The 16,224-nt window shown below is 41.2% G+C and overlaps 1 protein-coding gene and 2 non-coding genes across 3 annotated transcripts; 1 reads left to right on the plus strand and 2 right to left on the minus strand.

Moving 5' to 3' along the window:
- Positions 1 to 10,832: 10,832 nt before the first annotated feature.
- On the minus strand, positions 10,833 to 14,134 carry kncn (kinocilin). Its single transcript, XM_068339855.1, has 5 exons — positions 13,867 to 14,134; positions 11,677 to 11,745; positions 11,479 to 11,550; positions 11,040 to 11,133; positions 10,833 to 10,866 (listed from the first exon to the last, which is right to left on the minus strand). The coding sequence occupies exons 1-5, from the start codon at positions 14,012 to 14,014 to the stop codon at positions 10,833 to 10,835; spliced, it is 417 nt and encodes a 138-aa protein (XP_068195956.1). The 5' UTR covers positions 14,015 to 14,134.
- A 1,453-nt stretch (positions 14,135 to 15,587) lies between these two features.
- trnaw-cca (transfer RNA tryptophan (anticodon CCA)) lies at positions 15,588 to 15,659 on the plus strand. Its single transcript has one exon. It is a non-coding gene; the product is annotated as a tRNA-Trp (tRNA).
- A 446-nt stretch (positions 15,660 to 16,105) lies between these two features.
- Positions 16,106 to 16,177, minus strand: trnap-agg (transfer RNA proline (anticodon AGG)). The gene has a single exon. It is a non-coding gene; the product is annotated as a tRNA-Pro (tRNA).
- Between the last annotated feature and the right edge of the window lie 47 nt (positions 16,178 to 16,224).

Consider the following 16,224-nt stretch of genomic DNA (forward strand, 5'->3'; position numbering starts at 1 on the left):
TCCTTCCTCATCCATCCTGTTCCGCCGCTCAACCTGTGGTTGCGCGCTGGTCTGTGAGGGTGTGTCTGTGAGCGTTTGTGTGTTTGCACCTTGCCTGTAGCCCAACAACCCCTGATTTGTCAAGAGGATCGCTGTGGTTAATGCGTCCACACCAAACCTCTGATGACTGAAAATTACTCTTTCGCTGTTTCCAGCCCTCAAGTAATAAATGCGCTCCAGGGATTTGAAAACTGTACGCGTGAGTCAGTCGCATATATGCGTGGGCAGTTTGTGTCACATAAAAGTATCAGACTGCATTTTGTTCCTTATTAGCTTTTAATGATTGCCTTCATTTAATGAGAGGGAAAAGGTTTCAGTCAAGATTCCATCTGTAGATGTCATTCATTAACAGCGTCATAATAATCGGAGCTATCATCCGCCAAGATCATTTTTAGATGTTCTTTTCATGAACAGGTTTATTGCTGAGCTCAATTGTTAATGCTGCTGTAGTTGGTTTGAACTTACAGGTCAGTGTCCAGCAAATTAAACTGAAAAACATTCATTCAACAAACAGCTGTTTCTACTGCTTTACTTAACTGTGTTGATTAATTGCAACATAAAGATATTTTATTACACTGGCTTATCCTACTTATGTAAATGTAACTTCTGTTATTCACCTGTATTTAGTAAGACCAGCTACACCACACTTTCTATTTACAAATTAACGTAAATATGTGTGGCATCCACTGTACTGTATTTTCTTTTAGCTGGCTGGTTTTGATTGTTAAAAATAGTACTGTTAAGTGGACTTACTTAACCTGATTGTGAACCATTTCCACGCACTGCGGTTAAGTAAATTCAAATCAAAGCCCTCTGTTTCTGTTTTTCATTTATGTTTATAGCTTTTTTGTCTAAAACTAGACATTAAAAAATTCTCAATTAAAGAAAATCAAGGAAACTTAAAATACCCCTGCATGAACCAAATACCAAGCAGTAACTCGGCTGCAAAATGAAACCTTTAACATCTTCAAACATAGTAACAGGTTGACAAATATAAACAAATTTAAAATATAAAATAAAAAATATGAAATAAACAAATTTCCATTTTTCTCCTGACCATTTTGGCAGTGTAACAAAACTGGAGTGTACAGTATTGTTAAACTGGCAATATAAAATAGAAACCAAAATGCCAGGACATCATTTTTAGCCAAGAACGCTCCACATAAAAGTCTTTGATGCTCCACACCCCACCCCATGTCATCTGAACTGTTCCTACAAACAGTTGTATCCCATCATAATTTTTGTAGAACCTCAAATGTGTACTTGAGATTTGCTGGGTAACTCGGAATCACCGGGTACATGAGGCCAAACACAATGGCAAGCACATTTCCAACATTACCAAGGTTGTGAAGTACTTCGACACTTGTTGATTTTTCCAAAATCTTCCAGATTATCCGTGGGTTCTGCACCTTCCCTCTTTATCACAGGAGGCTATGGAGCAGGATCACCTGCTCCATAGCCTCCTGGTTGTCCTCAACATCCTCAATAACAGAATAAATATATCTTCTGTCCAACATACACACACCAGAAAACATCTCTTTTGTGTATAGCGACATCTATACAATCCCCAGATCAACCACGCTTTCTGTCATGGGTATGGTTTGGACCCAAAACCAGTACACCAAGGGAGAATTCCACATTCATGATTTTAATAAACAAAATCCTACAACAGGGAGTCAGAAGATCAGGAAAGGAAAGGACAAAGAAAGCAAATTCCAGGAAACAAGCAAAAATCAGAAGACATCTAAGAATGTTGTGGAGCAGCAGTCTCCAACCTTTTTTCCACCACGGACTGGTTTCATCTAAGGCAACATTTTCACTGTCTGGCCTTCATTTGCTCAATAATCGTTAATGACACCAGGGCAGCTGTAGTCTAATAATAAATCATCTGCAGTGGTCTGATATCAAATGCAGACATCAACATTCTTTTTAGAACAAAAATCCTTTCTAATAAGAAATAATTATGTTAAAAAAACTCGATTCAAGTGACTGCACTGATGAGGTTTATTTTGAAATACAGCAACATACAATGAGTGCATCCAACATAGGAGAAATACTGATTATTCCTTTATAAAAAGATGAACAAGTCAATGACAATGAAAATTAGTGGGGCTTTGTTCTCTACAACAAGCATGTCCCATCTAGGGGTAACGGGAAACAATGACACTGGAAGTATGTTCCGGGTTAGGGTTAGTGTGTTGCGGGTTTTTCTACTTTTTAGTTTGGTTTTGGCTGCAGCCACTGCAGAAAATACAGCTTCACAAAGACAAGAGGTTGGAAATGGAAGCAGGGTTTTCAGTGCTTTTTGGGAAATTTCAGGTTATTCTGCCTTGATTTTAACCCACAACACTGGCACAGACTTTGTCTGAAATATACTTTTAAGGCCACTGTCATTTGCAACGTCTAGCAGTTGATCTTCTTCTAGCACGTTCTTCATCTGGATTGCGTTCCATGGTGACTCATTAATCCTCTCCAACAAGTGCTGCTCAGTATTCTCTGCGATTATCTCAATTCACCTTGTGACGGCGCTACCCAAAAGAGGAACCTGCGCTATCTTTTTAACTGCAGCCTCTCCTTGAAGTTCACGGCAAATGTCCCTAGCTGTGGGCAGCATCAATTCTTCACCAACAGTAAAAGGTTTCTTCACCTTAGCAATACGATTGGCCACTAAGTATGATGCTCTCAGTGTGCTCACATTTGTTAATGTGGTGGCCATCAGTAATTGCTTCTGCCCTTTGTGTTCACGTTTTTTTTCTTTTAAAAAACTTCAAAGCTTTGTATTCTAAAATTGAATCAGTGTAGCTATACAGAAAAGGTCATATGGGGTCCTCAAAATCAATAGATTTCCAAAACATTTACAAGGGACTCCCTTATCAGGTTTCCAGGGTCTTTGTGAAGGTAAGCAGTCATTGTGTTCAGTATAGGTACATTTCTATTTATTTATTGATTTACTGATTTTACCTAAAACACTTGCAGTACCCCCAAATTGTAAAAACTGCACTTCAACAGCTCCCTCTGTCTATCAGCGATGAAGCTAAATACTCAGGGACATTTCAGATGGGCTCATGACACCAAAATACCATGTAACTCTCAACTGCATGGTGACTCATTTCAGTCAAATGTTTTTGAGCAGCAGTAGCTAAGTCCACTAGGTGTTGGCCTGGGGACTGTCGGGCTCAAGACCCGTGTGGACCAAAAAGTTTAGAGTTTGGAGTGTAAACTGGCAATGCAAAGCAAGACATCGTCCCCTTACAAGTTTCTCATTGGGACGATCCACCAAGGAAGCTGCACACTGCACTACCTCTCACCATTATTTGCATGCTTACTGCTGACATGCCAACTTCATAGATTAATTTCGAGAAACATACTTTCTCAGTGTTTTTGAATGTCTTTCAGTTCTCCACTGCAGTTTGTGTGTGGTCCTTGCCCCTTTTTGCCACTACGCCCGCACCAATATGGCCTTGTTCAGACTAGTCACCTATATCTGATTTTTAGCCCATACATATTGATGTTGCATATCTTGTTTGTAGTCTGAACAGTCCCATACCACATGAAATCTGATTTTTGTGAAACGGACTGGGTAGTTTCGTGTCGGATATGGACAAATGCGTCTCCTGTCTGCACAGCTCCAAACACTCCGATCGGATATGGCGAACCATGACATGAGAGCAAGGCGCCAGAGGGAAGAGCGTCGCGCATTATAGAGCGGCAAAAAAAGGAAGAAGAAATTGACGATGTCTGGTGTGTGTGGGATTTTCTCCACCTCTTCCAGAAAATGATATCGTCAATACGTTAAGGTAACAAAACTTAATGTTCATCGTTGTTGTTGTTGCCGCTGTTGCATTATATGACCTCACACATTAGGCAAACTGAATGATGACTCCGCCCCAACGTCGTTGTTACGGCAACCTGTCAGATTGGCCAATAACGTGGCCCAGTCTGATAAGAGCCAGAACACATTTGGACGCTTGCTAAACACAGTGTGAACAGTCGTGCCTAAAAATTAGATATGGAAGGAAATCTGTTATGCCTGCAGTCTGAACGGGGCCAATGATTCCTGTGATTCCATGGTTTGATTGTGCAATTCACTCAACAGTGTTATGTTTGATCAAGTCAAGTGGCTTCTGTGGCTCTAACAAGTCTTCCATTTAAGTTGCACTTACTAAAATGGACTGTAGTTGAAATCTTAAATTGGACATGGTGCAGTTATTGAATTCATCTACTGGCAAAGTTCCCTTTTTACATCCGGCTTCAAAGCGGTGATATATTGTAATTGTCAGTGTTCGTGTGTTTGTCCGTCCGTTTGTCCGCTCATTCATTTGTATGTCCACGAAATATCTTCGCAACAGTTGCAGATAGAAAGATGAAACAAAAAGCACATTACTCGGGCGCCAAAGGGGATGGAATGAGATGATGACCTTGACCTTGAGAAAACTAGGTCAAGGTCACATTTTAACTTTTCTACGTTCAGGAACCGGATAAGATAGAAAGACAAGGGAGAAAGCCAATGTACAGGTAGTCGTCGACTTACGACCGCGATTGGTCCCGACAGATCGGTCGTAACTGGACTTGGTCGTAAATCGACTCTTATGTAAAAATTCAATCCAGCATCGCTGGTGCTTGGCTGTGGGTCGTCCGGATCATCAGCTGGGGCAGCGCGTGGGTTGGTGGGAGCAGGAGACGATCTTTTCATAAACATGGTGAGCTTTGTCTGAATTGTTCGTTTCTTTTTCTCCTCATAAATTTCACGATATGGATGGAAAGCGTTGTTTGCCATCCGTTCAATCCTAGCAAATCTTTCTATGTTTGGGTCCATTTCTTCAAAGTGTGCACGGAGTTTATTTAACAGGGAAAAGCCTTCTGACAAGCCTTTGGTGGTGAACATTTTTTCTGTTTCCTCCTCTTCTTTCTCTGCTTCTCTTCTCTCTTCTTCTTCCACTCTTTCTTCTTCCAGCGCGATCAGTTCTTCATACAGCGCGATCAGTTCTTCATTCGTAAGTTCTCCAAGGAGAGGTTTTTTGCCAGTTTCACTATTTTCTCCCGAATCTGATCAAGTTCTTTGTCACTTTCAAATCCAGCAGAAGAGTTCACATAACGCTTGACAGCTTTTCCATACGCCATTCATACATTTCTCCGTCACAGCCTCCCAAGCAGCCCAGCCCATCAGTAGTGGGCTGGGCTATTGATCTCACGGTGTGACTGAACAGCGTGTGTGCGCCGTGGTGACTGAAGAGAGCACGGGAGCCTCAGAGCGTGAGTACTGTGGCTGGAGGGAATGCCTGCATTACCCGGACATTGTGGTCGTAAAGTCGGTCGGTCGTAAGTTGCATAGGTCGTAAGTCGACGACTACCTGTATTACAATAGATCAATGACATTAGGTCAGAGCACTAGCCTTGATCTTTGACCTATGCAAGTAGGTCAGGGTAAAATTTGAATTCAGGGGTGTCTCAGGATGTTGCAGTCTGTGACTGTATTGGTTTCTTGTTTTGAGTTTAATTGACTAGGACACAGGTGGTCTAACATAGTTCAGGTCATTGGCCACAGCCTCACTTTTATTTCTATAAAAAAGTGTAGATTCATTCATTCATCTTCCAAACCACTTTATCCGTCGTAGCAGTTCGTGGAGAGCTGGAGCCTATCCCAGCTGTCTGATTTTTAAAATCTTTTGTGCTTATACTGTGTGTTAAAAGACAAAACTGGGGGAACCAGTAACAAGTTAAGGTAAAAGAAACTTAAAAAGCCCACAAAACAAGTAAGATGGATGTATGAATATGAACACGCATGGAATGAGCTATCTGCTCTCACAAAATTATAAAACTGACTCAAGAACAAGATTTAAAAGATTCAAGACTTTTATTCACATAAAGGACTATTGCTCTCAGAGCCCTAATTTGTTAAAGCCCCTGTGAGCACTGAGTCTCTGCCAGACCTGACAGGTGTAGTATGTCAGGATGCTCATTAAGCAACATGATTACTGCACGGGTGTACCTTGGGCTGTAAAAGAAAAGGCCACATGGGACATGTCACTGAAAGACAGAAGAGAGAGCCTAGCCATATGGGATAAGAGAATCTCAATTCTTGAATAGCATCCATGTTTGCGCCTCTTGCTTCTTTTGCTTGCATCTCAGTTCATGTCACATAGGATGCATGGAAATTTTTATTCTTTTAGAGGCACATGAAGCTTCCTCTGTTTCTGAGAGTTGCAGCTGATCACAGTAGGATCAGTTATAGGTCTTTTTTTTTTTTTTTAAATTGTCAATCTGTACCAAACCATTAAAAAGAAAGATCTTTCATAAATTAAATAAAGTTTTGTGGGTATCTTATTCAGAAGAAAAAACAGATTTTAAATTTGATGTCAGATCATGTAACAAGTAATATGAATCATGGGAGTGATACACTTTTATCTGTGATGAAACTACGGTAGTTGTGACAGATCAGTCCAATCAGCTGTGCCTCCAATAACTAGGTGCCCTTGTGTATACTTGCTTATGATGATTACAAGATGATTGACCAGAATGAACTCTGGCACGAGGAGGAAAGCAATAGCAGATTGGGCAATGGTATGCCAAAATGAAAATGACATGAATGAATTTCCAGAGGTGGGAATTAGGCTTAAGGTGTGAACAGAGTCAGCTTATGACCAAATCATATGTATTTTGATCATTTAAGTTATCAATTGTAATTGATAGATTTACGTAGCTAAACTACATGCATTAGATTAGAACAACTTACTGATGCTGTGTGAAAACTTTTGAGTCATTCACCAACACAGGGACATGAATTTATTATTTTCTAATAATCCAACAATTTGACACTTATTAATTTTTGGGGAAGTATTAATAACCATTCATAATTAACCTCATTAAATTTGAATCCATTCATCCATACATTCATTAGGTTAAGAGGTTCAGAGGAAAAATATTACATTAGATGATCTTTGTGATACAAGTCAAATGTCACATTAAGGTCCATGTAATAAGGATTATATTCATGTTACTATTATCATGCATTGAAAAGATCATATACTGTATATTGTATGTTAATAACAGTATTAAAAAAAACTTTTGAAATTTCGATACATTTATAAGCATTTAAAAGACACAGTTGACAAACCTTATGAAGTTCTTTAAGCCCCACACAATCTCGTCTTTGCAACCACTTCAAAGTGCTTTGGAGGGAAAGAAGGATAACAGCAAAATGGCCTTTGGGTCAAAACTGCATGTAGAACTGAGCAATTACTTCTATATTATATATAATTGACATGACTCATGAGACTCGCACTGAAAAAGTGGGAGTATTTTAACTTAGGTGCAAATCTAAAAGTTTCAAGAGAACCATGACGCACAAGGAAAGAGAAAATTGCGGGAAACAACTGGACGCATCTGTGATCAACTCCTTAGACTTGCCAAGGTTGAAATTTGCTGAAGAGACTGTCCACCTCAAAATGAAAATAAAATAAAATAATGTATTTGCTTCCTCTGCCCTGTAGTGGTATTTATTATATTTTGCTGTTGTTATTATTATTAGTATTATTATTATGATGATGATGATGATTATTATTATTATTATGATGAATATCTTTCCTGAAAGCATGTCCCAGTTGCTCAAAAGAACCCACAGACAGACTCTGCCTGAGGGAGGCCAAGGACAACTACAAAAGGAAGCTGGAGAGCCAGCTTGGGCGCAACCAGGTGCGGGAGGTCTGAAGTGGCATGAGGGCCATCACCAGCTATGGAGAGGGCCGCGGTACAGTGGAGGGGAATGTGGAGCGAGCTGATGAACTTAACAGCTTTTTTAATCGGTTCAGCTCCCCCACCACTCCATGACCCTGTCCCCAGAGTTCCCCCTGCCCAGCTGACTTGACTCCGCATTCCTCCTTCTCCCCCTCTCCATCCAGCTCACCTGCCTCACCCTCTCCCTCTCCGTCCACCATCCATCTACCTCGGGCCAAACCCAGACCCTTCCCCCACCTCAACTGCGAGACCCCCTGACCAAAGGGATCAATGTGCCACGCCCCCACACACGGCCATCGCTGTAGAACAGGTGACATCTGCGTTGAGAAGGCTTCGCCCAAGGAAGGCGGCCGGACCACACCAGGTCCCCCCAAGACTCCTCAAGGCCTGTGCTGCCGAACTGGGTGAGCCCCTACACCAGGTCTTCGACCTCAGTCTCCGGCTGGGGAGGGTCCCAACACTATGGAAGACATCCTGTGTCATCCCTGTACCCAAGTGGAGACGCCCCACTGAGCTCAATGACTATCGACCAGTTGCTCTCACCTCGCATGTGATGAAGACCCTAGAGCGACTGGTCCTGGAGCTCATGCGTCCCCAGGGGCAGGGTGCGATGGACCCTCTCCAGTTCGCCTACCGGCCACAGGTTGGGGCTGACGACGCCATCCTGTACCTCCTCCACCGGTCCCTCTCCTACTTGGATATCGGGAGTTGTGCAGTGGGGGTGCTCTTTTTTGACATCTCGAGCGCCTTCAACACCATCCAGCAGGAGAAACTGTCATCCATGGCTGTGAACCCCTATCTCATGAGCTGGATCACGGACTATCTAACAGACAGACCCCAGTACGTCCGTATGGGGAACTGTCTGTCATCAGTGGTGACCAGCAGCACAGGGGCCCCGCAGGGAACGGTACTCTCCCCCGTTCTCTTCACCCTCTACACGATGGACTTCCAACACAACTCGGATACGTGCCATATGCAGAAGTTCTCAGATGACACTGCAATCATGGCATTTATCAGGGAGGGTGATGAGAGGGAGTATAGGAAAGTGGTGACGGACTTTGTGGGATGGTGTCAGTGAAATGAGCTTCAGCTAAACATCTCCAAGACAAAGGAGATGGTGCTGGATTTCCGGCAGGCACCCCTCTCCCCACAGCCAGCAGTCATCGGGGGTAAGGAGGTGGAGGTTGTGGAGATTTACAAGTACCTGGGTCTGCAGCTGGACAGTAGACTGGACTGGTCGCACAACCTGGACTGTGTATACAAGAAAAGTCAGAGCAGGATGTCCTTCCTCAGGAGGCTGGCCTCATTCAACATCAGCTCTGACCTGCTCAGACTGTTTTACTAGTCCATTGTGTCCAGTGTGCTGTTTTAAGCCATTGTGTGTTGGGGTGGTGGTGCCAGGAAATGGGACACCGAGCGCCTAGACAGGCTCATCCACAGGGCTGGTTCTGTGACCGGTCAGGAACTGGACACTGTACAGACTGTCTCAGAGAGACGGACTATGTCCAAGTTTAGAGCGATCCTGGGGAACACCACCCACCCCTTGCACACTACCTTCGCCCAGCAGAGGAGCTCCTTCAGTGTCAGACTGCTGTCAACAAGCTCCTCCACTGAGAGACTCAGGACCTCCTTTGTGCCCCGTGCCATCAGGAAGCACAACCACTCTCTCAGAAGGAGGGGGTCTGAAGCCGCAGGGTCATCAAGGCCGGCCGAAAAGGAGTAGACTAGGGGGGCCTGGGACGCACTGGGGATGCACTGTGGGATACTTTGTGGGGGTCCTTAGTGTCGGTTTACAGCTCGGTTTACAGCTCAATTCATCCATCCTTCTGATCCTACATTTTCTTCATCTCACGCTTCTTTCATGTTCCTACACTTCCTTTTTATGTTAGGTTCCCCTGTTTTTTCTGTTGTATAATTATGTCATTATGCTAATTATGTAATTTATGCGACGTCTTTGTCGGTGCCAATTTCGTCACTGTTATATGTATTATTTGTATCTCTGTGAGCAGATGTCACCCCGATTTCCCTTGGGACTATTAAAGTATCTATCTATCTATGCACGTTAGAGTGTGTGATTACTACATGTTTTCTGTCTTCTTGTGTCACTGGTCTTATGTCTGAACGGTATACTATATAATGATTCACAAAACATTTTTAAATGATAATTAGCCTATGTAGTAGCAAAATCAGACCAATTTTAAAGTCTGATCTTAGTTTTGGAGCATTTGCTTCGAAGCTGTATACAATTCAACAGCTGAGTCAGCCTAAATGTTCCAAATTTTGCAAATGTTTGCTGATGTCAAATGTCAAAACTGTCCTACTTGAAAAGTACCAAATTAATGCAATGCAAGGCGACTGTCATATGTTAGCCATGACATGCTGTAGCAATGTGCTAAGCATGCATCACACAATGAATCACATAACTCATGCAATATGCTTTGGCCTCGTCAGACCTCTATTGTTCATGTTATTCAGCCTTCTGATAGGCCAGTTTTTGTCAACGTTCTTCCCTATGCCATTTACCAAGCAGCAGTAGTTCTGTTTGTGCTGACCTGAATGTCAATGTTATTTCACTACAGGGGTACAGTTCACTGTATGCAAGCATGCAGTGTAATATGATTCACTCATGATTGGGCCAATAGGGAACTTGAGCTGAATAGCATACGAGTCCCCTCATCACATAAATATGCAATCATTTCATAATTGCTGTCTGAGAATATTGTGCAATTATGAGATGAGCAGCACACAAGTGGGACCCCAGGACTTCAGTTGTATCACTCAATGTCAGGAAGCATGAAAATTATTTGCTCACAATCACACTTAAATATTAGTAGATGTTTATTTGACCACGTAAGAATAATACATAGCCTTCAATCAACAAACAGAATGGGATATTAATTGCAGGTACAATTACAGATTTAAAAATAAAGACACAAAATGCAAGATTCAAATTGTATTATTTTGTCCTAAATTTGAAAAAAAAAAAAAAAAAAAGGAAGGAAGAAGACATCACAACATCAAGGCAGGTCTTGATCAGAAGGGGACTTCTTAAGTTTCTGTCAAGACAGGACACCTGACATGTCTGGAGATGTACTGCAACACAGGACAATGCCACTTTTGTACAAAGAGGATTTTGCATTATGTTTTTTACAAAACGGAGATAAAATATATTGCATGCTGGAACATTTGGATGATTCTTTTTGCAAGCATGTTCATAATGCGCATGATCCTGACAGACAAAATTTGGACAAAATGCAGTCTCATACCTTTCTTCTGGGTTACTCCCAACCATTGGTCCACCGTCCACAAAGGTTCCCATTTGACTTTTAGAACGTTTTAGATTCAATTGACAGTGAGTCCCTGCCAAGGTCACATGACAAGTAGATGAGTATATTGCGAAATTCAGAGTAAAATTGCTCGTTCTGGTGATGTGTGAAAATCCAAGTTTACCATGCAAAACAAAAGGTATGGTTGTTAGCAGCATAGTGAAATTCTTTGTATGGATCCCAGCTTCCACAATTGGTTATTAGTTGGACTCCAATACATTTAGTATATTTAAGATACTATTTTTTATTTAAACATTGTATGTATTGTAATGTATTGAATGTTATCTTTCAATACATTGTAATTCCCTTAATTTTTATGCTAAAGACATTACATGTTTATCACTTTAAATAATGAAAGAAAGAGTGTGTTTGAGCCTGCCTTCTCTCCTTAGTGCCTCTGCAGGTTGATCAGGAGTGGGGTTGGCAGGCGTGGGATGCACCCTAAAGTTTCCTGGGAAATTATATCAATCCTTTAGCTTGGTAGCATGATGAAAAAACAGCAGTTAAAAATGTGGTAACACTCAAAGTTATTAAAATGTATTATTCACATAACAAATAAAGTGAGCTAAAATTTTACCAAAGCAAGGTAGAATATGGTTGATGTTCAGCCAGGCTTTGATGAATGGATAGATGGATATGAGCAGCCCTGGAGAACAGAAACCATTATTAATGCTACCATCTGCATACACATTTGTCACACATTTGGGTTCAAAAGCAATAAAAATTAATTGTACAGTATTTATTCTTTTCCCTGAATTTGCACTTGAAAAAAACTCACAATAAACCGAGTGGAGGAAATTAGCATGTACAGCAGGCTCTTGGAAAAATCTCAATAAAAAGAGATATCAAATATCACTGTTGTGTAATAGCATAAATCCAATCACTTGAATGGTCGCATTTATTGAAACCTGATAATTTCATTTGCTCATAGATCCATGGATTGTTTCTGAAGCACAGCAAAAGGTAGGAAAACTCAAATCGCTGCCAATGAGTGTTTGATGCAATAGCCTTAAGTTTATTCTTCAGTTTACCAGATAAGATCTGGTGTTTATTCCTGTTCAGCTCAAAGTATAAAGTAATATCCGAGCAGCGGGGCTTGTGTGCCTCTCAGTGGCACTCTGCTCCAATTCAACAGTTGCTGATTTCCCTTACAAGACACAAGAGCTTGCAGCCCTGAGGGTGGATGTGATTCATGCATGTGATTAAAATGTTATGAAAGTAGAACAGAGTAAAAAGATTCTGCTGAGACCACTGTTCATAGTCATTAGCTAGCTTATGTGTTGGAAGAAGCATCAATGCACATAAGCCCCAGAACACATCATTAGAGGCTGCTCAGCCACTGTAGTGTAGCCAGAGTGAATGTCTCTGTCAGTTCAAATTATTGTACGTATTTTTATCTGTATTTTGATAGTGGACATCTGAAACATTTTGCATCAACAGCATAGTGGAAAAACTAACATTGCAATGCATTACACTCATGCAATGTCAAGTCATATGAAAAATAAAACAAATTTCTCCACATACACAATATTCGTAACATATACAATTTGTAACTGCTATTTGGTGGATTTCAAAAGGCTATGGCTATTGTATTCCGACAAAACAACTCCCCGCCCCCACTGCCACCACAGTTTGTTCAGCTTTCCAAAATTTCTTCACTTTTGATACCACATGTATTCTGATACTGGACAAGTGAACAGAGCCGGGGGAGGAGAGTTTGGGGGAAAGAACTTTTTTTAAAAATACACATTACAAGTATTCGGAATACCATGATTTACATAACGCACTCTTAGAAATGTCGGTGTAGGTTCTCAGTTATCCAGGTCATGGTTATCCAAAGCTGTTTAAGTCAATCCACTGGACTTTAAGAAAGTTCTTGAAGACATTTCGTCTCTCATCCACGAGACTTCTTCAGTTCTTAGAAATACACTCTTCACTCTTAGAAATACAAAGAAACATCGTTTTATTCCTTTTTACTTTATTGAGATGACATTTTCACCCTCAGGCTGTCCTCAATATTAACCTTCATGAACTCCTGAGATCTGAATGGTTTTCATAATCAGAAAAAATATATATGGCGTGTCTTAAATTTCTAAGATTACAGCATACCACTGCAATTTATAGACTTTCCCTGCACATTGGATGGTGAACAGGCTTAAATTAGAAAATGCATTTACTTGACAAAGCCTGTCCTGCCATGTGACTACTACACATGGGAACATTGCGAGGCTGATGCTGAAACAATATATTGCGCAGCTCTATTAACAATGCATGCTGATGGTCTGTTCCTCAGATCAAACGACCTGCCCTTTGCTCCCCTCTCAAGAAAGCAGTTCCTCATGGCAGCATGATCCAGCTGCCTGTCTACCGCTTCCAGTTACATAGCTGTAAATGATCGCACAGAGTACTTTCGAAGAACACTGGATGAAGAATGCCAAAAGCTGCAGAGCTTTTGTTAGAAATTTTCTGTTTATGCATATACAAAACACAACAAAAACAAGTTACTTTACATTTTATAAGGCTTGATTTCTTTCCTTTTTGCAACATAATGTGTATTTTTTTAAAAAGAGGGAAATTCATCTTGACTAATTTTGGATGAATACTGCAGCATTATAGCACTGTCAATTAATGGAATCAATACTGAGACAATCAAATGACATTTTAGCAAGTACAAAGATGGGTTAAGAGGCTCTGCCAATGTCTTAACAAATATCAGTAATCTTTTCAACAAATAGGTCTACAGTCCTTTAAGATTTTTGAGACTCACCTAGGCCCCCCGCTCCCAGGAAGATGCCTCCTACAGCATCAGCATCACACTCCCTGGATACGCCAATGATAATGCAGCCCGCCACAATGCTGAGCAGGGCTGAGCCCACCCGTAGCCCATGGTACTCCCCAATACTGACAGCGTTCATTCAGCATGTGGAGGCCCCCCACTTGCCCTTCAAGCAAACAGTAGTCTGAAAGTGTTTCAAACTCAACTCAGCTTGCATCTCAACTTGGGCCCTTGTTCCTGCTGATGACTTTACTTTCACCTGCGCCACTCCCTCTCCTTTTCTTTCACTCTGACACAGAAACACTTTCTCTGGTAAGACCTCCATCTCTATTCTCTGTTGCTCAAGGCATTTCATGCATCTTTAAAGATGGAGCTCTGGTTTCAGTTGCCACCGAAAATTAGAGAGCGTGGGACAGCGATATGCATGCTACAAATCTAATCACAGTCCTGTTTCAAGTAGCATCAAGTGTCTCATACACTATAAATGCCTGCAGTGCAATTTAGGAAACACGTACACTTATAAAACTCCAAACAACTGTACGACTGTCTAGGAGATGTGCAGTATATCAAGGAAATGACAGTGAGATACATTACTGCTAGACAGAGCAGCACATTGAAGCAAAGAGTGAAGGGGGAGGGCAGACAGAGGAAGAAAGAGTGAGAAAGAGAGTGAGACACAGAGAGACAGAGAGAGAGAGAGAAAGAGAGTGAAAGAGAGAAAGAGAAACAGAGAGATGGGGTGCGGTAGGGTGGGGTGGGGTGGTCTACTCGCTTGCAATTTGTATGATTTGTCTGCATGTTTTAAGGGAATGTGGAATGAAAGCTTCAGAGAGTCCTCTATGGTGGGGGCCCGAGGCCATCCATAAAGGTCTACTGTTGCCATAGGAATAGCATATCCATGGCAACAGAGGGGAAAAGAGGGTAAGCGGGATAAACACCAGTGAAGAGGATAAAAAATTAACTTAATAAGTACAGGAGAAATGTGCGCAGCAGGTAAACTCTTACTAACTTAACATGAAGCTAGTTGTGTGCATGTGCGTGTGTGTGTGTGTGTGTGTGTGTGTGTGTGTGTGTGTGTGTGTGTATGTGTGTTTTGTTTGTTGTATGTGCGTTCGTGCGTACATGTGTACGTACGTGCGTGTGTTGTATAATCTTTATCCCAATTGTTTTGACCATTTCTCAAAGACTTCACCATCACTTTAAATGTCTTTGACATTTTCCAGTCATATGCAAAAGTCGAAATATGCATTAATGTACTTTTAAATATATAGTTTAACAGATAACTGTAATTAAATATCAGGTACAGGTAAAATATTAGTAATGACTGATTCATCCCTGATGTATTTAAAGCAATTGGCTTCTTGATTTATTAGCCGTAAAATGTATAATAACTGACCTGGAGTGTATAAATATAATATAAATAAATACTACACAAGTCATGTTTCTTCAGAGCATCCGGCTCATGCAGGGTTCAAACCCACAGACTTCTCGTTGTTAGGACCACGCTCCAACCAGCTGAGCTGATCGGCCTACATACCTTAACGCTGAAGTACATTTTTAGATCTGCCATTACTACGTCACACGTGATTATATACACCGTAGTCAATTGTCACCAACATGTATGAACAAATCCAACATGATACTACCACAAAATAGAATATATAGTTAGGGGACATGCTTTATATATCTTGTTTCTACCGTTTTACGATATGGACCTCGTGGCGCAACGGTAGCGCGTCTGACTCCAGATCAGAAGGTTGCGTGTTCAAATCACGTCGGGGTCAGTTTTTTTCGCCACAGTTATGATTTAATGTTTGTAAGTTATGTCTTGCTGCACATATATGTGCACGAACTAGTTTCTGCATTATTTACTGTTCTTCCCAAGATTTGGAGATTTGATCAATTTGATCAAACTGATCCTTATGGGATGTATCAGGGATCACGATTATGCGTATTTATGCCTTTTTATATGTATATTTCATGGTGTTTTATTTTTATACTTTCTACGTGTTGGTACTTCTTTCTGTGTGCTTTTTCTGTTTGCTTTTGTGTGCTCAGCATGACAAATAAAGACTGTGATTCTGATTCTCCATGTGCTGTGTGTAGTGCGACGCAGATGTCAATATACCTAACGGAACCTCCTTAAGGGATCAATAAAGTACTACTACTTAATTCCACTAGTAAAATAATAATATGGAAATAATAATACGAACAGACAACAAAAAGCACCGGGCTCGTCCGGGATTTGAACCCGGGACCTCTCGCACCCTAAGCGAGAATCATACCCCTAGACCAACGAGCCACATGGCTGTTTAAAGTCGTGAGAGTAAAAAATATTTAAAAGTACTA

The sequence above is a fragment of the Antennarius striatus genome, chromosome 18 (assembly GCF_040054535.1).
Source record: "Antennarius striatus isolate MH-2024 chromosome 18, ASM4005453v1, whole genome shotgun sequence".
Classification (NCBI taxonomy): Eukaryota; Metazoa; Chordata; class Actinopteri; order Lophiiformes; family Antennariidae; genus Antennarius; species Antennarius striatus.

Bases quoted from the DNA above. Each gene is read 5' to 3' on its own strand.
- kncn (XM_068339855.1), bottom strand. From the start codon at position 14,014: ATGAACGCTGTCAGTATTGGGGAGTACCATGGGCTACGGGTGGGCTCA. The intron at 11,551-11,676 runs GTAAAATTTTAG...ATAATTTCCCAG, and splicing joins CCATATTCTACCTTGCTTTG to GAAACTTTAGGGTGCATCCC. The intron at 11,134-11,478 runs GCAGGCTCAAAC...TGACCTTGGCAG, and splicing joins AGAGGCACTAAGGAGAGAAG to GGACTCACTGTCAATTGAAT.